Source organism: Oncorhynchus masou, unplaced genomic scaffold (genome assembly GCF_036934945.1).
Source record: "Oncorhynchus masou masou isolate Uvic2021 unplaced genomic scaffold, UVic_Omas_1.1 unplaced_scaffold_1737, whole genome shotgun sequence".
In the NCBI taxonomy this organism is placed as follows: domain Eukaryota; kingdom Metazoa; phylum Chordata; class Actinopteri; order Salmoniformes; family Salmonidae; genus Oncorhynchus; species Oncorhynchus masou.
In genome coordinates this window covers 48,543-69,560 of record NW_027007518.1, presented here as the reverse complement: position 1 = coordinate 69,560, position 21,018 = coordinate 48,543, and the positions used below count along the sequence as shown (strand labels likewise).

Below are 21,018 nucleotides of genomic sequence, written 5' to 3'. Positions count from 1 at the left end.
TTGTGGAAGGCTACACGAAACGTTTGACCCAAATTAAACAATTTAAAGGCAATGCTACCAATTACTAATTGAGTGTATGTAAACTTCTGACCCACTGGGAATGTGATGAAATAAATAAATGCTGAAATAAACCACTCTACTATTATTCTGACACTCACATTCTTAAAATGAAGTGATCCTAACTGACCTAAGACAGGGCATTTTTACGAGGATTAAATGTCAGTAATTGTGAAAAACGAAGTTTAAATGTATTTGGCTATGGTATATGTAAACTTCCAACTTCAACTGTGTATATAAGACTAGGTCTTGACCAAATAGGCCTATCTTTTATATGCTACCCCTACCTTGTCACAACACAACTGATTGTCTCGAATGCATTAAGAAGGAAAGAAATTCCACAAATTAAGAAGGCACACCTGTTAATTGAAATGCATCCCAGGCGACTACCTCATGAAGCTGGTTAAGAGAATATCAAGAGTGTGCAAAGCTTTCAAGGAAAAGGGTGGCTACTTTGAAGAATCTACTATATACAATTAGTTGAACACTTTTTTTGATTACTACATGATTCCATATGTGTTATTTCATAGTTTTGATGTCTTCACTATTATTCTACAATGTAGAAAATAGTCAAAATAAAGAAAAACCCTTGAATGAGTAGGTGTGTCCAAACCTTTGACTGGTCCTGTAGAGATATATATATATATCCACCAATGCAATCAGTACTAGGCTACATCACAAGAAACATGCACAGTTAAACAAAATGGAAAAATTAAATACATCTACATTTTTAATCAACCTAAAACAATTACTCAGATTACACAAAAATACATGATTTAACCCCATTTATTAGCTGTGCCCCAATTACACACAAGCTTTAATTACATTCTCCCCTTCAATTTCAGTTCTCAACAGTCACTTAAACAGGTACAATGGCCAGGGATTTCAAGATTATTATTTTATTTGTCTTAAGTCAGTTTTACAGAATGTTTTTCAATGTTCATTCAAAATCAAAGTCAAAAGTCAAAATGAAGGTTCAAATAAATCAATAATTGTTAAAAGTTCAAACAAGTCAAAAAATAAACCTGAAATAAAATCAACACATTAACCCACCTTAACAAACCATCAAAACCAAAGAGACTGTCATTAATTAAGTATTAAGGCCCGAGAGGGTTTGGTATACGGCCAATATAACATGGCTATGGGCTGTTCTTATGCACCACGCAACAGGGAGTGTCTGGATACACCCCTTAGCCGTGGTATATTGGCCATGTACCACACACCCTCAAGGTGTCTTATTGCTATTATAAACTGGTTACCAACGTAATTAGAAGAGTTAAAAGTCATCTTTTTTCATACCCGTGGTTTATAGTCTGACAGACTACGGCTTTCAGCCAATCAACATTCAGGGCTTGAATCACCCAGTTTATAATAATCAATATATCACACAAATAATAGAATGATACACAACTAAAAAAAACTGCTTCAAAGCAATGATCCCAAAAAATGTAAGGCTGTGGTTTGAAAGTACCAATGCAGCCATTTTCATATTTTATATCAATATCAAATCATTTCTAGGTAACAATTCAGCAACTTACTATAATAGCCCCATTCAAATGGGCAAAAAAACAGCTTTAAGCAAAAAACTATCTCAAGCAAGAATTTTGCTAGGACTGTCTGGGAGTGGTCTGAGTGGAGATGGGAAAACTCAAAACTAACTTATTGACAGAGAGGTTTGGAATTCTCTTTGTTATTTGTCTATTAACCAATTTACCGCATGGTGATGTCACCATGGAGAGCCGAAACTCCCAGAAAAGATAAACACCTCTAAAGACAGCTGAATGTCTGGGTGTGGATACTTACTGCAACAATGAAACACAAAGACAATATTCAATAGTCACAAAACACAACCAGAGAGATATGTGAAAAAGTACTTTCAAAAGTATAAGGACAATGAAACAGATACGGCTCACTGCAGTACCTCCCAAGGCTCAGTCCAGACTCCAAGTCCCTGGAAGACAAACAGAGAGAAACGGTTACCTTTATGTGTGTGTGTCCTATAGCATCATCAGCACTGTCCGTGTGATTGGCAGAGGCATAATACGCACAGCTGATTGGACCGATGGTGACGGGATTAAGGGGGACGGAACTGGAGATGGAACGGGATCTCCTTCGTCTGGAACACAACTGTGGAAGAAAAAAAATGTTTTAGAAGGGTAAGAGAGTACTGTACCAGTAGACTAGAGAGAGAGACTAGAGAGAGCGAGAGAGAGAGAGAGACTAGAGAGAGAGAGAGACACTAGAGAGAGAGAGAGAGAGACACTGGAGAGAGAGAGACACTGGAGAGAGAGAGAGAGAGAGAGACTAGAGAGACTAGAGAGAGAGAGAAAGCGAGAGAGAGAGACACTAGAGAAAGAAAGAGACACTAGAGAGAGAGAGAAACTAGAGAGAGAGAGAAACTAGAGAGAGAGAGAGAGAGAGAAACTAGAGAGAGAGAGAAACTAGAGAGAGAGAGAGAAACTAGAGAGAGAGAAACTAGAGAGAGAAACTAGAGAGAGAAACTAGAGAGAGAGACACGAGAGAGAGAGACACTAGAGAGAGAGAGAGAGAGAGAGAGAGAGAGAGAGAGAGAGAGAAAAAAAAGTGGAATACAGAGGCTGATGAAGAGTCCATGGCCAGTATTCACACAGGATCTGACGAGTGCTGATCAAGGATCAGGTTACACCTCTAATTCACCACTATCTAAAAGGCCAAACTGATCCGAAATCAGCTCTCCTACTCTGCGACGCTTTGTGAATGTGGGCCCAGGACTCACTGGAGTGCAGGAGGAGCTCCTCTGGTCACACAGGCTGAGGCTGCAGTGCAGGAAGACGTCCCGGTAGTCCCCCTGGAACAGAAACAGCAGTGCAGAGAAGCGAGCCTCGAGTGATGAGCCACTCTCCTCCACCCTCACCTGGGTACGATCACTAGGACATCTGGGGAACAGAGAGGGAGGACCAGGGTTTAACTTGTACATTGCTACAAAAATACACAAACAGAAAAATGGGACCTGATGCCTGTCTGCTTTGCCTTCATATCAGCATTATTATTATTTTTTGGGATGTAAGGCCCATGGGGTGTACTTGTACATTAAGTTGCCTCATGCTACAGAAACAGGAAGTAGGCTCCTGTTCTATGGGCCGTTCTGGCTTGGACAAGTCACTTACAAAAATAAACAGACATATAGCCAAGAACAAACACACACACTTACAGGCCGTCATTGTAAATTATAATTTATTCTTAACTTACTTTCTGAATGGATTTGCCTTTTTCAGTCTATAAACTATAAAGAAGCATAAATACTTGTTCTGAATGATGAAATATCTCATAGGGTCATCAGGGTTGGGGGAGTGAGTGGCATAGCAGTTGTCCAGGACAACCACAAATCGCTCCGTCTCCGTCTCGTTGACGGACACACCCACATGCAGAACGGAGCCCAGTGGCAGGGTGACTCTCTGACCCGCTGGGTAAGGCTCTGTGTAGTTGGAGTTGTGGTACAGAGACATGGAGGCTGACACCTTGGAGCCAATACCTGAAACTCCACCTTCCACCCTGGTGCCAAGAGAACAAACCAAGACAAATGGATTTTATTTATTTATTTATTTTACTTCACCTTTATTTAACCAGGTAGGCTAGATGAGAACAAGTGTGACCTGGCCAAGATAAAAGCAAAGCAGTGCGATACAAACAACAACACAGAGTTACACATGGAATAAACAAACATGCAGTCAATTTATGACAAAGTTACAAAGCTGTAGCTTGTTATGTGCATATTTGTCTGCCAAGACTGGATGTATAAAATTCCATTAAAAAAACATTCTACTGTAAATATATCCAGAGATCTGACTGACTATTGTTATAATCCTGGACCAATCAGGGTGTGACACAGATGGTGTGTTGTGGTGTGTTTTGATGTGGTGTGGCGTTCGTATTGTTTCCTGTAATGTGACGTCTCCACTCACGGTAGGTAGGGTGCGACGGCCACATCTAGGCTGCTCTCTGTGTCTAGCGGATAGGCACAGGAGAAAGGTATGGTCACGGGTCGGGTGAAGGAGACATTGTGCACCTGGTAGATGAATAAACTGTTGGAGTAGATGGCATGGCTGCTGTTGGTCTGGAAAATAGAAGAGAGGATGACAGTTGGGACGACATGAACAAAATGACCTCTTGACGTAATAGAGTAAAGACCACTGTCATGTCTCCCTGATGTGTTTAAGTTATTATTCACATTACACAGTATTCATGTGTAGAAGTTGTTATTCACATAACACAGTATTCATGTGTAGAGCCAGTAGTTGTTATTTACATTACACATTGTTCATGTGTAGAGCCAGGAGTTGTTATTCACATAACACAGTATTCATGTGTAGAAGTTGTTATTCACATAACACAGTATTCATGTGTAGAAGTTGTTATTCACATAACACAGTATTCATGTGTAGAGCCAGTAGTTGTTATTTACATTATACATTGTTCATGTGTAGAGCCAGTAGTTATTATTCACATTACACATTGTTCATGTGTAGAGCCAGGAGTTGTTATTCACATTATACATTGTTCATGTGTAGAGCCAGGAGTTGTTATTCACATTATACATTGTTCATGTGTAGAGCCAGGAGTTGTTATTCACATTATACATTGTTCATGTGTAGAGCCAGGAGTTGTTATTCACATTATACATTGTTCATGTGTAGAGCCAGGAGTTGTTATTCACATTATACATTGTTCATGTCCAGAGCCAGAAGTTTGTCCAGACCACATGGCCAGTTTCAGAGAGGCAGGCAGCAAGGTTTAGACAAACTCCAACAGTTGCAAACAAAATGCTAGGCTAGAAGCATGGGAAATAATGTCTAGATGTTTTTTTCCAGTGGAGATGAAGTGTATGAATTGCCTAGCCGGGCTGTGGGACAGTGGATGCTCATTGATAATTCAAATGGAACTTAACAGGATTCCCCCCCAGGATTATCAGGTATAACTAACAGCTATCAACCATTCAGCTTCCCGGGTCTGAATGGACCGTTTTCTAAATATGAACGAACAACTGACAGATACAGTATGAGCTGCCCTTCAGTTGAAGTGAATTGACCGTAAGAAGAGAGAATATTGAAAAGAGCCAGAAGTCAGTGTTCTCACTCCTCACCGTCAATGTGTTTCCACAGCTGCCCTCCCTGCGCTCCACCTGGAACCACACTGTGCCGTTAGCTTCCTGGTGGGAGGAGCAGCGGAGGTCAGCCAGGTGAGCAGAGAACGCGTTCAGACCTGCAGTCTCCAGACCAGCCCGGCTGAGACCCACCTTTAGGAGACGCCGACCACACACCAGCTCTGGGCCTGAGTTGGAAGGACGCTCTGATTCTGAGAAAGAAAATGGGAGGAGGGTAAGAAAAATGGGGATGAGAGATAGGAGAAAAAAGGTATTCATACAGGGCCCAGAGTCTAAAAATAAGACACCAGAATGGTGATCTAACTATATCCATAAAGCCTTCACTGAAGATGTTGATTGAATTATAAAAAATGATGAATAAGGATCATTGAAGAATGATACTCCTACCCGAACAGACGACACCAGCGTCTTCACCATGATTACAGTTGTGTCTCCCAAACCCATTGTGATTGCACCTTGTGAGATTAGACTCGCTGCCTGTACATCCAACATCATCCATCCAGATTGTCCCGTTCCCCTGTCCGAAGTGGGCTTGGTGTGGTGCAGACAGAGCTCTCCCACAGCCCAGCTGTCTACACACCACCTGGGCGTCACTCAAGTCCCACGAGTCATCACACACCGTCCCCCAGCTACCACTGTGGTAGACCTCCACTCTCCCAGAGCAGGAGTTAGGACCGTTGATCAATCTGATCGGGGCATCTGACAAAGAAATCAAAATCAAAACAAATGACTTATTGTAACAGCTAGACGTCACAGTTAACACAGGCCGGCAGTGTTCAATTCATTACCAAGTACAGCTCACCATCTGTTGCTGTGGCCACTATTTTATCCATCACTGTGCGTGAATACCAAACTGTGAGTGCAGTACTTGTTTCTCAATGTTTTACTGACAAAGTTGTCAATAGTTAAATCATATGTTCGTAATTATTACAGCATTTCTATATCTGGTTTTCATGCTAGCTCTGTAACAATGTTAGCTACATTTAGCCTATCATTGTTAGGTGGTTAGTCTTGTTGCTAGCTACCTGTATTTTCCTTTCAGTCATCATATTATTGTCACAGATGAGAGCGGTATATTGTTTTGTTATTGCTAAATGAATACGTTGTTACGACTTCTATGAATGGTGAGTGGAGGAGTCAAGCGCAGAGAGCAGGTACTTCCGTACGTGGATCTTTTATTCCAACGACAGCGGAGACATGGACATGCAAAACACAAGGGCGCATGAAATAACCCGTCCAAAATACACAGGACTAAAACTGTCCGGAAAAATAGCGATCACACTAATACACCAACACCAAATAAACAGTAAACAAGCCCACACAATACCCAGCGGGCCTCGTGCCCTTAAATAGCCTATAAACAAAACTAACTCAAAACAGGTGTACCCAATTAGACCCAATTAACAGAAACAAAAGGAAAGGGAATCGATGGCAGCTAATAGGCCGGCGACGACGACCGCCGAGCGCCGCCCGAACAAGAAGAGGCACCATCGGGATTCGTGACATATGTGCCTTATCCTAGTATTGATGCAATTGTATTCATGTTTATTATTTCCAGACCACATGCTGTATGGATAAAAGGATAGTTCATTGGATAATCATAACTGGGTGATAATGGCATAGAAGTGTGAACCCATGTTGATCAACATTAAAGAACCCTAAACTGAGGAACTGTCTCTCTCACCGTCTCTCGAATAGGAAGGAGTGCAATCTCCATATCTCTGCCTACTCAAACCAGGGTAATATTCCCAGAGACTTCAGCCCCTTTCAACACTTATCCAAGCCACAATGGAATTGTAAGTGCATTTTACACAATGAGACAGCACACTTTCTTAACACTCACCTTGCCATGCTGTCACTGGTGTAATTGTTGTGGTGGTCCAGTAGAAAGGTGGTGATGTTGACAGAGCTAAAGACAGGGGTTTAGTACACATGTACTTTATATGGTTCTGAAATGTTTAGTTTAACCCGGTCACGTCATTTGATCAGGAAAACCTCTGTGCCCTAATCTATGGTTGCGATGCATTAACAAGAACACCATCGATCTGACAATGCCACTTATAATACCAATTAATCTGCATCAGACAAGGTTTTAACCTTCAAAGGCAATGGGATACGGGAAGGTGAGACATGAGAGCACTTACACACAGTGAAAGAGACAGATTTAGCAGAACACAACAGAACACGAGAGCACACAGAAACAGAACACAACAGAACACAGCACACAACACAACAGCACACAACAGAACACAGAAGAGAACACACACAACAGAACACGAGAACACACAACAGAACACAACAGCACACAACAGAACACAAGAGCACACAACAGAACACACAGAGCACACAACAGAACACAACAGCACACAACACACAAGAGCACACAACAGAACACAACAGAAGACAACAGAACACGAGAGCACACAACAGAACACGAACAGAGCACACAACAGAACACGAGAGCACACAACAGAACAAGCACACAACAAGCACACAACAGAACACAACAGAACACAGAACACAAGAGCACACAACACACAGAGCACACAACAGAACACAACAGAACACAAGAGCACACAACAGAACACAACAGCACACAACACACACAGCACACAACAAAACAGAGCACACAACAGAACATGAGAGCACACAACAGAACACAACAGAACACAAGAGCACACAACAGAACACAAGAGCACACAACAGAACACAACAGCACACAACAGAACACAAGAGCACACAACAGAACACGAGAGCACACAACAGAACACGAGAGCACACAACAGAACACGAGAGCACACAACAGAACACAACAGCACACAACACAACAGAACACAACAGCACACAACAGAACAGCACACAACAGAACACAACAGCACACAACAGAACACGAGAGCACACAACAGAACACAGAACAACAGAACACGAGAGCACACAACAGAACACGAGAGCACACAACAGAACAGAGTGCACACAACAGAACACAAAGTGCACACAACAGAACACAAGTGCACACAACAGAAACAGACACAACAGAACACGAGTGCACACAACAGAACACAAGTGCACACAACAGAACACGAGAGCACACAACAGAACACGAACACAAGAGCACACAACAGAACACGAGAGCACACAGCAACAGAACACAGAGCACACAACAGAACACGAGAGCACACAACAGAACACGAGAGCACACAACAGAACACGAGTGCACACAACAGAACACAACAGTGCACACAACAGAACACGAGAACACACACAACAGAACACGAGAGCACACAACAGAACACAAGTGCACACAACAGAACACGAGTGCACACAGAACAGAACACAACAGAACAGTGCACACAACAGAACACAAGTGCACACAACAGAACACAAGAGCACACAACAGAACACGAGAGCACACAACAGAACACGAGAGCACACACAGAACACGAGAACACGAGAGCACACAACAGAACACGAGAGCACACAACAGAACACGAGAGCACACAACAGAACACGAGAGCACACAACAGAACACGAGAGCACACAACAGAACACGAGCACACAACAGAACACGAGTGCACACAGAACAGAACACAACAGAACACGAGAGCACACAACAGAACACGAGTGCACACAACAGAACACGAGTGCACACAACAGAACACAACAGCACACAACAGCACACAACAGAACACGAGCGATCCACACGTCCTAAACATACACAAGATACCTACACATCCCAGGGTAGCCCCTACTACACAATTGGACAGAAAACAAACACACACACCGACAGACTAAACACTAGACACATTGTTTTGATTTGATTTAGTAGATGCGCACATCCTAAAAATACAGGGGTACACACACACCGTACCTAGTATAACGAGGGAGGTGATGCCCTGTTCGTTGCCGCTGGGGTAGGTGGCGTATTCACAGGTGTATCTCCCTTCATCAGTCATCCTGATGTCAGAGATCTGGATTGAAGGGTTGCTGAGGGAGGGCGTGGGGAAGCTAACTCGTCCCTCCAGGGGTGACGTGGGGTACATTACCCCAAAATTGGGGTGGTACGTGGCTATGTTGAGCCTCTCGCCCTTCCTGGACTCAAAAATCCAGGACACCTGTATAGTATTTATTAATAACACACAGCAAGGGGAAATGGGGGGGAAACAAGTAAACGTCCATATGCAGGACCAGTCAAATGTTTGGACACACCTACTCATTCAATGGTTGTTCTTTATTTTGACTCATTTATACATTGTAGAATAATAGTGAAGACATCAAAACTATGAAATAACGCACATGGAATCATTATATGTGTTATTGGTTTTACCATCGAGGACCACTTTGGAAACACGTTTTAATTAATACTTTCAAGTGATATCCTCTGGGTCCACATTGTACATTTAGTTGTATATGTCTGTTACCCCAAATACATTCAATTCAATGTAGTAACCAAAAAACGTGTTCAACAAATCAAAATATATTTTATATTTGAGATTCTTCAAAGTAGCCACCCTTGATGATAGCCTTGCCCACTCTTGGCATTCTCTCAACCAGCTTCATGAGGTAGTCACTTGGAATGCATTTCATTTAACAGGTGTGCCTTGTTAAAAGCTAATTCGTGGAATTTCTTTCCTTGTGTTGTGACAAGGTAGGGTTGGTATACAGAAGATAGCCCTATTTGGTAAAAGAACAAGTCCATATTATGGCAAGAACAGCTCAAATAATCAAAGAGAAACAACAGTCCATCATTACTTTAAGACATGAAGGTCAGTCAACATGGAAAATTTCAAGAACTTTGATAGTGCTGTCGCATAAAACCATCAAGCGATATGATGAATCTGGCTCTCATGAGGACCACCACAGAAAAGGAAGACACAGTTGCCTATTTTATTTGACCTTTATTTAACTAGCCAAGTCAGTTAAGAATAAATTCTTATTTACAATGATGGCCTACACCGGCCAAACCCTGATGACGTTGGGCATTGTCCCAATCACAGCCGGATGAGATACAGCCTGGAATTGAACTGTAGTGATGCCTCTTGCACTGAGATGCAGTGCCTTAGACCGCTGCGCCACTCGGGGGGCCGAATAGAGTTACCAGCCTCAGAAATTGCAGCCCAAATTAATGCTTCACAGAGTTGAAGTAACAGACACATCTCAACATCAACTGTTCAGAGGAGACTGCGTGAATCAGGCCTTCATGGTCAAATTGCTGCAAAGAAACCACTACTAAAGGATGAGAAGAGAACAAGAAGAAGAGATGTGCTTGGGCCAAGAAACACGAGCAATAGACATTAGACCGGTGGAAATCTGCCCTTTGGTCTGATGAGTCTTAATGTAAGATTTTTGGTTCCAGCCGCTGTATCTTTGTGAGACACAGAGTAGGTGACCACATAATCTTCACACGTGTGGTTCCCACCGTGGAGCATGGAGGCGGTGGTGTGATGGTGTAGGGGAGCTTTGCTAGTGACAGTGTCTGTGATTTATTTAGAATTCAAGGCAAACTTAACCAGTATGGCTATCACAGCATTCTGCAGCGATACGCCATCCCATCTGGTTTGCACTTAGTGGGACTATAATTTCTTTTTCAGCAGGACAATGACCTAACACACCTCCAGGCTGCGTAAGGGCTATTTGACCAGGAAGGAGAGTGATGGAGTGCTGCATCAGATGACCTGGCCTCATCTAACCTCAACCCAATTGAGATGGTTTGGGATGAGTTGGACCACAGAGTGAAGGAAAAGGAGTTCCCATATATGCTTGAAAGAGTTCCCATATATGCTGGGAAATCCTTCAAGACTGTTGGAAAAGCATTCCAGGTGAAGGTGGTTGAGAGAATGCCAAGAGTGTGCAAAACTACCATCAAGGCAAAGGATGGCTACTTTGAAGAATCTAAAATATATTTTGGTTTGTTTAACACTTTTTTGGTTACTACATGATTCCATATGTGTTATTTCATAGTTTTGATGTCTTCACTATTATTCTACAATGTAGAAAATAGTAAAAATATAAAAATAAAGAAAAACCCTGGAAGGAGTAGGTGTGTCTAAACGTTTGACTGGTACTCTATGTATGACTACTCTTACTTTATGTATTTTTTTTGTGCATTTACTACTACCTGAACTATTATAGGTTAAACATTTACTACTACCTGACTGTTATAGATTAAACATTTTATAGAACTATTATATTAAACATTTACTACTACCTGACTGTTATAGATTAAACATTTACTACTACCTGAACTATTATAGATTAAACATTTACTACTACCTGACTGTTATAGATTAAACATTTACTACTACCTGAACTATTATAGGTTAAACATTTACTACTACCTGAACTATTATAGATTAAACATTTACTACTACCTGAACTATTATAGATTAAACATTTACTACTACCTGAACTATTATAGATTAAACATTTACTACTACCTGAACTATTATAGATTAAACATTTACTACTACCTGAATATTACATTTACTACTACCTGAACTATTCTAGATTAAACATTTACTACTACCTGAACTGTTATAGGTTAAACATTTACTACTACCTGAACTGTTATAGGTTAAACATTTACTACTACCTGAACTATTATAGGTTAAACATTTACTACTACCTGAACTATTATACTGTAGGTAAAAACATTTTTTAGTCAAATACTATCTGACTTCATCCATGTTGGAATTTGGATGATCAAGGACAAAGTATATATTTTTTCAGCATATTGTAACAATATACATATTAGTCCACACAACTTCCTGTGTGACTGACCTGTGTGAGCTGTATGACCTGCGTTCCTATGAAGGCACACCGCAGGTTAACCGTCTGGCCAGGATATGATATCACTTCTGGTTCCACATCCACCCACTGTGACCGAGCCCCTGAGAGGAAGAAGAAAAGAAGAGGAAATTATCCCACCTTTCACCGCAGCTTCCTGTTGTTTCCCAGACAACAGGAACCATAACGTTAAGGAGACGAGGAGAGAAAGCTTCTTGGGACTTTTGGGGCCAGGCCTCAGCTCCTGATGACAAATGACAGTACTCCCTGTTGTTTTGCTTAACTAGCTAACATTATGTGGCTATTTTCTGAACTGCAGAAACTGAATAATAGATGATCTATGTAAGGGGTTTTCTGGCCCAGGGACACCTGCCCAGGCAAACTAGTGACCTAGGGACACCTGTCCAGGCAAACCGGTGACCCAGGGACACCTGCCCAAACCGGTGACCCAGTGGTGACCCAGGGACACCTGCCCAGGCAAACCGGTGACCCAGTGACACCTGCCCAGGCAAACCGGTGACCCAGGGACACCTGCCCAGGCAAACCGACGACCCAGGGACACCTGCCCAGGCAAACCGGTGACCCAGGGACACCTGCCCAGGCAAACCGGTGACCCAGGGACACCTGCCCAGGCAAACCGGTGACCCAGGGACACCTGCCCAGGCAAACCGGTGACCCAGGGACACCTGCCCAGGCAAACCGGTGACCCAGGGACACCTGCCCAGGCAAACCGGTGACCCAGTGACACCTGCCCAGGCAAACCGGTGACCCAGTGACACCTGCCCAGGCAAACCGACGACCCAGGACCCCCATCATTTGTTAGAAGAATAAACTGGCCCGTGAGGCACAACGACCCAAACTGCAATACTACTGGCACATGTTTTGCTTTACACTCAGATTGCAATTCTAAAAGAAACATTTGTCAAAACACAACACACAATTCTCTACCTTTGGAACAACCTTCACAACTAAAATCTCTTGTGTGCAAATGGAAAGCAACACTCTTCAACAAGCTAAGCTCAATAACCAATTGATCACTGTCCCTTTTCACATGTGCAAACACTAATTGCGTAAATGTTCACTTTGCAATCAGACTTTTGGTATGGATAAAAAGGCTACAGATGAGTACTCAGTATTTTTGACTAATTATCCCACCTTTCACCGCAGCTTCCTGTTGTTTCCCAGACAACAGGAACCATAAAGTTAAGGAGACGAGGAGAGAAAGCTTCTTGAGACGTTTGGGACCAGGCCTCAGTTCCTGATGGAGCTACACTTTTGTAACATGTTTATCTTGTATACTGTATTAATGTAGTATTTACTGTACTGTTTATCTTGTATACTGTATTACTGTAGTGTTTACTGTACTGTTTATCTTGTATACTGTATACTGTAGTGTTTACTGTACTGTTTATCTTGTATAGTGTTTACTGTACTGTTTATCTTGTATACTGATTATTACTGTAGTGTTTACTGTACTGTTTATCTTGTATACTGTATTACTGTAGTGTTTACTGTACTGTTTATCTTGTATACTGTATTACTGTAGTGTTTACTGTACTGTTTATCTTGTATACTGTATTACTGTAGTGTTTACTGTACTGTTTATCTTGTATACTGTATTACTGTAGTGTTTACTGTACTGTTTATCTTGTATACTGTATTAATGTAGTGTTTACTGTACTGTTTATCTTGTATACTGTATTACTGTAGTGTTTACTGTACTGTTTATCTTGTATACTGTATTACTGTAGTGTTTACTGTACTGTTTATCTTGTATACTGTATTAATGTAGTGTTTACTGTACTGTTTATCTTGTATACTGTATTACTGTAGTGTTTACTGTACTGTTTATCTTGTATACTGTATTACTATAGTGTTTACTGTACTGTTTATCTTGCATACTGTATTAATGTAGTGTTTACTGTACTGTTTATCTTGTATACTGGGGGTGGCAGTGTAGCCTAGTGGTTAGAGCATTGGACTAGTGACTGAAAGGTTGCAAGTTCAAATCCCCGAGCTGACAAGGTACAAAATCTGTCGTTCTGCCCCTGAACAGGCAGTTAACCCACTGTTCCTAGGCCGTCATTGAAAATAACAGTTTGTTCTTAACTGACTTGCTTACTAAAATAAAGGTTAAAAAAATAATTTTTATATACTGTAGTAATGTAGTGTTTACTGTACTGTTTATCTTGTATACTGTAGTAATGTAGTGTTTACTGTAGTGTTTATCTTGTATACTGTATTAATGTAGTGTTTACTGTACTGTTTATCTTGTATACTGTATTAATGTAGTGTTTACGGTACTGTTTATCTTGTATACTGTATTAATGTAGTGTTTACTGTACAGGATGCTATTTTGTGTTTGTAGAACTGAAAGACAACCACCACATGGTGGTAGAATGTGTTTATTTACAGAAGAACAGCAGGCTGCAATTGTGCAAATGGTGGTTGAAAAAAATGCCAAAAGACTGTGGGAAATCCTACAAGAGATTATTAAAAACCCTGCCATCTTCCATAACATCATAGTAAGCTTATCAATCATAGCCCGAATACTTAAGAAACACCATTTCCGGATTAAGCAAATCTGCAGTCTCATACAGTGGGGCAAAAAAAGTATTTAGTCAGCCACCAATTGTGCAAGTTCTCCCACGTAAAAAGATGAGAGAGGCCTGTAATTTTCATCATAGGTACACTTCAACAATGAGAGACAAAATGAGAAAAAAAATCCAGAAAATCACCTATTGCAGATTCGGTCTTCCCAGCCTGGTGCAGGTCTACAATTTTGTTTCTGGTGTCCTTTGACAGCTCTTTGGTCTTGGCCATAGTGAAGTTTGGAGTGTGACTGTTTGAGGTTGTGGACAGGTGTCTTTTATACTGATAACAAGTTCAAACAGGTGCCATTAATACAGGTAACAAGTGGAGGACAGAGGAGCCTCTTAAAGAAGAAGTAACAGGTCTGTGAGAGCCAGAAATCTTGCTTGTTTGTAGGTGACCAAATACTTATTTTCCACCATAATTTGCAAATAAATTCATTAAAAATCCTACAATGTGATTTTCTGGAGAAAAAAAAATCTAATTTTGTCTGTTTTTGAAGTGTGCCTATGATGAAAATTACAGGCCTCTCTCATCTTTTTAAGTAGAAGAACTTGCACAATTGGTGGCTGACTAAATACTTTTTTGCCCCACTGTATATGGGCTATGGTATTGGTCTAATGTGACAGTCTGGCTATAACCAGCCTGAGTAGGCCTATAACTCCATTAGGTTGAATGTGATAGTCTGCCTATAACTCCATTAGGTTGAATGTGATAGTCTGCCTATAACCAGCCTGAGTAGGCCTATAACTCCATTAGGTTGAATGTGATAGTCTGCCTATAACTCCATTAGGTTGAATGTGATAGTCTGCCTATAACCAGCCTGAGTAGGCCTATAACTCCATTAGGTTGAATGTGATAGTCTGCCTATAACTCCATTAGGTTGAATGTGATAGTCTGCCTATAACTCCATTAGGTTGAATGTGATAGTCTGCCTATAACCAGCCTGAGTAGGCCTATAACTCCATTCCTATTCTATTCTGAGTTTAGAGAAATTAATCCAATTGGAAATGAGGTATTATCATGCTGGTTAATGCGATACATGTCTGTTGAATTTGGAAACATTCACCTGCACTCAGCCCCGCCCCATTTATGGAGCCAATCAGGAGACTCTACTGCGTTGCGGCCGTGGCATACTGCATACTTCTTACTAAACGGTACGTGCTAAATAGTATGCAACGATGAGTTCATAGTATGCAGTTTAAGTATGTAGTACGCTATTATAGGTATTCGGACAGGGCAAGAGTCTGGGTGTACTTTACAATGATCTTGCCACCTTGTTATTGGGTCTGTGGAGTTACCTGCCAATGTGGTTGTTTGGTTGGTTGGTCGGGCTGTTCCTGTTGTGGTTCTCCGGGAGATCGGTGGTGCTGCTGTGGTGTTGCTGCCTCCTGACAGAGATAAAGACAGGATTTCAGTTCAAACTTACCTTACACTATTTTTATATACTAACGTCCCTAGTGGAGGTTGGGTTGTAAAGGGATGGGGAGAAGTGGAGGTTGGGTTGTAAAGGGATGGGGAGAAGTGGAGGTTGGGTTGTAAAGGGATGGGGAGAAGTGGAGGTTGGGTTGTAAAGGGATGGGGAGAAGTGGAGGTGGGAGAAGTGGAGGTTGGGTTTTAAAGGGATGGGGAGAAGTGGAGGTGGGAGAAGTGGAGGTTGGGTTGTAAAGCGATGGGAGAAGTGGAGGTTGGGTTTTAAAGGGATGGGGAGAAGTGGAGGTTGGGTTGTAAAGGGATGGGAGAAGTGGAGGTGGGAGAAGTGGAGGTTGGGTTATAAAGGGATGGGAGAAGTGGAGGTTGGGTTGGGGTTTTGGGTTGTAAAGGGATGGGAGAAGTGGAGGTGGGAGAAGTGGAGGTTGGGTTGTAAATGGATGGGAGAAGTGGAGGTGGGAGAAGTGGAGGTTGGGTTATAAAGGGATGGGGAGAATTGGAGGTTGGGTTTTAAAGGGATGGGAGAAGTGGAGGTTGGGTTGTAAAGGGATGGGGAGAAGGTGGGAGAAGTGGAGGTTGGGTTGTAAAGGGATGGGGAGAAGTGGAGGTTGGGTTTTAAAGGGATGGGGAGAAGTGGAGGTTGGGTTGTAAAGGGATGGGAGAAGTGGAGGTTGGGTTGTAAAGGGATGGGAGAGTGGAGGTTGGGTTTTAAAGGGATGGGAGAAGTGGAGGTTGGGTTTTAAAGGGATGGGGAGAAGTGGAGGTTGGGTTGTAAAGGGATGGGAGAAGTGGAGGTGGGTTGGGTTGTAAAGGGATGGGAGAAGTGGAGGTTGGGTTTTAAAGGGATGGGGAGAAGTGGAGTTGGGAGAAGTGGAGGTTGGGTTATAAAGGGATGGGAGAAGTGGAGGTTGGGTTTTAAAGGGATGGGGAGAAGTGGAGGTTGGGTTGTAAAGGGATGGGAGAAGTGGAGGTTGGGTTTTAAATGGATGGGAGAAGTGGAGGTGGGAGAAGTGGAGGTTGGGTTGTAAATGGATGGGAGAAGTGGAGGTTGGGTTGTAAAGGGATGGGAGAAGTGGAGGTTGGGTTTTAAAGGGATGGGGAGAAGTGGAGGTTGGGTTGTAAAGGGATGGGAGAAGTGGAGGTGGGAGAAGTGGAGGTTGGGTTGTAAAGGGATGGGAGAAGTGGAGGTTGGGTTTTAAAGGGATGGAGGTTGGGTTGGGATGGGAAGTGGAGGTTGGGTTGTAAAGGGATGGGAGAAGTGGAGTTGGGAGAAGTGGAGGTTGGGTTGGGTTATAAAGGGATGGGAGAAGTGGAGGTTGGGTTTTAAAGGGATGGGGAGAAGTGGAGGTTGGGTTGTAAAGGGATGGGAGAAAGTGGAGGTGGGAGAAGTGGAGGTTGGGTTATAAAGGGATGGGAGAAGTGGAGGTTGGGTTTTAAAGGGATGGGGAGAAGTGGAGGTTGGGTTTAAAGGGATGGGAAAGGGATGGGAGAAGTGGAGGTTGGGTTATAAAGGGATGGGAGAAGTGGAGGTGGGTTGGGTTTTTAAAGGGATGGGGAGTGTGGAGGTTGGGTTTTAAAGGGATGGGGAGAAGTGAGTTGGGTTTAAAGGGATGTGGAGAAGTGTGGGAGACGTGGAGGTTGGGTTTTAAAGGGATGGGGAGAAGTGGAGATTGGGTTTTAAAGGGATGTGGAGAAGTGGAGGTTGGGTTATAAAGGGATGGGGAGAAGTGGAGGTTTGGTTTTAAAGGGATGTGGAGTCGTGGAGGTTGGGTTATAAAGGGATGGGGAGAAGTGGAGGTTGGTTATAAAGGGATTGGGAGAAGTGGAGGTTGGGTTATAAAGGGATGGGGAGAAGTGGAGGTTGGGTTATTTGTTTTCGTTTTTAGCTTTATTTTACTAGGCAAGTCAGTTAAGAACAAATTCTTATTTTCAATGACGGCCTAGGAACAGTGGGTTAACTGCCTGTTCAGGGGCAGAACGACAGATTTGTACCTTGTCAGCTCGGTTACTTGTCCAACACTCTAACCACTAGGCTACCCTGCCATTATAAAGGAATGGGGAGAAGTGGAGGTTGGGTTTTAAAGGGATTGGAGGATTGGGTTGGTTGGGTTATTTAAGTCAGTTAAGAACAGGGATGGGGAGAAGTGGAGGTTGGGTTTTAAAGGGATGGGGAGAACCCTGCCATTATAAAGGAATGGGGAGAAGTGGAGGTTGGATTGTAAAGGGATGGGGAGAAGTGGAGGTTGGGTTTTAAAGGGATGGGGAGAAGTGAAGATTGGGTTTTAAAGGGATGTGGAGAAGTGAAGGTTGGGTTCAAATAAAACAGACATAAATAATGAGGAAAATGAATACATTAACAAGAAAAATGTGTGCTTGCTTGTCTTTAAGTATTTATGGCTGTGAAATAAGTTGTTGTGGGGTTTAAACCGTAATACACCAGGGTGGTGTTCTAACTGTATCCATAAAGCCTTTACTAAGGTTGTTGATTAGAAAAAAGAGTCAAGTTGATAAAGAAGCTTAAAAAACTACACGCCTACCTGAACAGATGACACCAGCGTCTTCGTGATGTCCACAGTTGTGTAATCCAAACCCATTGTGACTGCACCTTATGAGATTAGACTCGCTGCCTGTACATCTAACGTCATCCAGCCAGATTGTCCCGTTCCCCTGTCCGAAGTGGGCTTCACGTGGTGCAGACAGAACTCTTCCACAGCCCAGCTGTCTACACACCACCTGGGCGTCACTCAAGTCCCACAAGTCGTCACACACCGTCCCCCAGCTACCACTGTGGTAGACCTCCACTCTCCCAGAGCAGGAGTTAGGACCATTGATCAATCTGACTTGACTATTGGCTAATGCTGATGTTGTTGTATCGGATGTCATTGTTGAAAACATACTGTCTGCGACGCTGGGTGGGGGGGTGAGCGGTGGTGTCGACATCTGTGTTGGAGAGGTGGCATTGACATCTGACCGAACTGAAAGAATTGAGTTTCTGATGAAGCATTGGCTACTAGCCACAGTGTCATGTACCATAATTATGTATAACTTACAACACCTTCAGGAAAAATGTCAACTACTATGATGAAAATGTAACTCTGCCCAGATCTTAAACACAAGGATCTGAAACACATAATGACCAAGATCATCAACCCTGTTACCTGAGCTATGACCAGTGGTGGCCTGTATGAACAGGAACAGCAGCAGAGCCCCTGAGGACATCGTTAAGAACACCATCATTCAGATCCAAAACACACCTGAGAAGAGGTTTAGAGTTAGTAGTGGGTCGTTAGAGGACAATGGAGTGATACTGTATATAGTTAAACATCTAGAAACCAATTCACATAAAGTGTTACTAGGAATTACAAATAAAATAAAGCATAATTGAACCATCCAACAATGTAGTTTTAGTCTGCTAGAATGGTCAAGTCTTCCAGGACCTCCATCGTTGACTTACCACTCAGAGGACATGGGTTCTGGATTTCACCTGGGAGCTCCATTTATACCGTTTCCTAGGACACATCATGTGACCATAAAGAACATTTATATTGTGATTACCGGCATTGAGTTACTTATTCATCACTTTTAAATCCAAACAGAAACTAACCTGACAGATGAATAAAACGACTCTTTGTCAGAAATCCTTGTATCAATATACTTAGTCATAGGACTTCTCAATAATATGGACACAACCTCCCTATATAATAGAACAACCTTGGGGGTTATGAACACAAAGACAGTTTGTACATTCCAATAAAACCACAGCCAACCCCTTTTATCCAAACATACCTTTAGCCAACAGCCATTTCTATAAAAATGTATTTAATGTGTTACCATCAAGAAGACCTTTGAAGTCATTTGAGTCCATTGCAAAACTGTGAACAGAATAGAAACATACATACAAAACTTTAACAGCTCAAAGTAAATCTGACCTATTTGTTTGATTGGGGTTTAACCTTTTCTTTGAATGTTTGATACTCCTTTGATGTATTTCTGTCTGCAAAATGAGTTATTTGCACAAAGTAAACTGACCCTAACCTTCACAAGACATTTGCCATGGATTCAAAGTGTGCAAGAATGCAGAGAGGCTTTATCTGTTGTGTAGTGAACCATAAAAAAACAATCCTGTAGTGCATTTCCACTATCTAAATCAAACACACTAACCCTGGTGGTCAGATAACCTACATTCCCAAGTTGTCATGTCATGTTTGCATCAAGTGTTGCTGGGGAATAGCTGGGATGCATCCCAAAAGGCACCCTATTCCCTATATAGTGCACCACTTTTGACCAGGGCTCATGGGGTTCTATATAGGGGGAAAAGTTGCCATTTGGGATGCAAGCCCAATGTCATTTCTTACTAATACTATAATTTGTCATACGTGTGAGATTTGCTTTACTCTAAGTGTTGCTGCGCCATGCCTCTTGTTGTATAGCTCCCAAAGTCCTCACCGTGCGGTACACTCTCAAATAAAGATGTATCGAATTGCATTACAAACTAATTACAGTTTTCTGAACAAAAATATGAAGGCTACATGTAACAATTTCAAACATTTTTAACATGAGTTACAGTTCATATAAGGAAAACAGTCAATTGAAATAAATTCATAAGGCCCTAATTTATGGATTTCACATGACTGAGCATGGGGGCAGCCATGGGCAGGCGGGCATAGGCTCACCCACTTGGCAGCCAGGCCCATCCACTGGGAAACCAGGCCCAGCCAATCAGAATCATTTTTTCCCCACAAAGGGGCTTTATTAAAGTGTAATTTTATTGTCCCCAGCACAAGGTACACCTTTGTAATGATCATGCTGTTTGATCAGCTTCTTGATATTCCACACCTGTCAGGTGGATTGATTATCTTGGCAAAGAAAAATGCTCACTAACATACTTGAAAACAAATTTGTGCACACAATTTGAGAGAAATAAGCTTTTTGTGTATATGGAAAATGTATAGGATTTTTTTTATTTCAGCTCATGAACATGGGACCAACACTTTACACAACACCATTATCCCAGA

At 42.2% G+C, this 21,018-nt stretch overlaps 1 protein-coding gene across 2 annotated transcripts; it reads right to left on the bottom strand.

Moving 5' to 3' along the window:
- Window positions 1-947: 947 nt before the first annotated feature.
- Window positions 948-19,252, bottom strand: LOC135532125 (deleted in malignant brain tumors 1 protein-like). Of its 2 annotated transcripts, none has more exons than XM_064959748.1 (13): window positions 19,162-19,252; window positions 18,541-18,978; window positions 15,874-15,963; window positions 11,975-12,084; window positions 9,066-9,309; window positions 7,041-7,106; window positions 5,585-5,896; window positions 5,177-5,388; window positions 3,999-4,150; window positions 3,340-3,588; window positions 2,813-2,972; window positions 2,106-2,184; window positions 948-2,008 (listed from the first exon to the last, which is right to left on the bottom strand). In XM_064959748.1, the coding sequence occupies exons 1-13, from the start codon at window positions 19,238-19,240 to the stop codon at window positions 1,989-1,991; spliced, it is 2,211 nt and encodes a 736-aa protein (XP_064815820.1). In that variant the 5' UTR covers window positions 19,241-19,252; the 3' UTR covers window positions 948-1,988. The 2 variants fall into 2 exon arrangements, with proteins under 2 accessions (XP_064815820.1, XP_064815821.1); XM_064959749.1 differs by having other exon boundaries at window positions 5,177-5,382.
- Between the last annotated feature and the right edge of the window lie 1,766 nt (window positions 19,253-21,018).

Coding starts and splice junctions, on each gene's coding strand:
- LOC135532125 (XM_064959748.1), bottom strand. CDS start 19,240: ATGATGGTGTTCTTAACGATGTCCTCAGGGGCTCTGCTGCTGTTCCTG. Junction 18,979..19,161: donor CACCACTGGTCATAGCTCAG/GTAACAGGGTTG, acceptor CAATTCTTTCAG/TTCGGTCAGATGTCAATGCC. Junction 2,009..2,105: donor CACCATCGGTCCAATCAGCT/GTGCGTATTATG, acceptor TTTGTCTTCCAG/GGACTTGGAGTCTGGACTGA.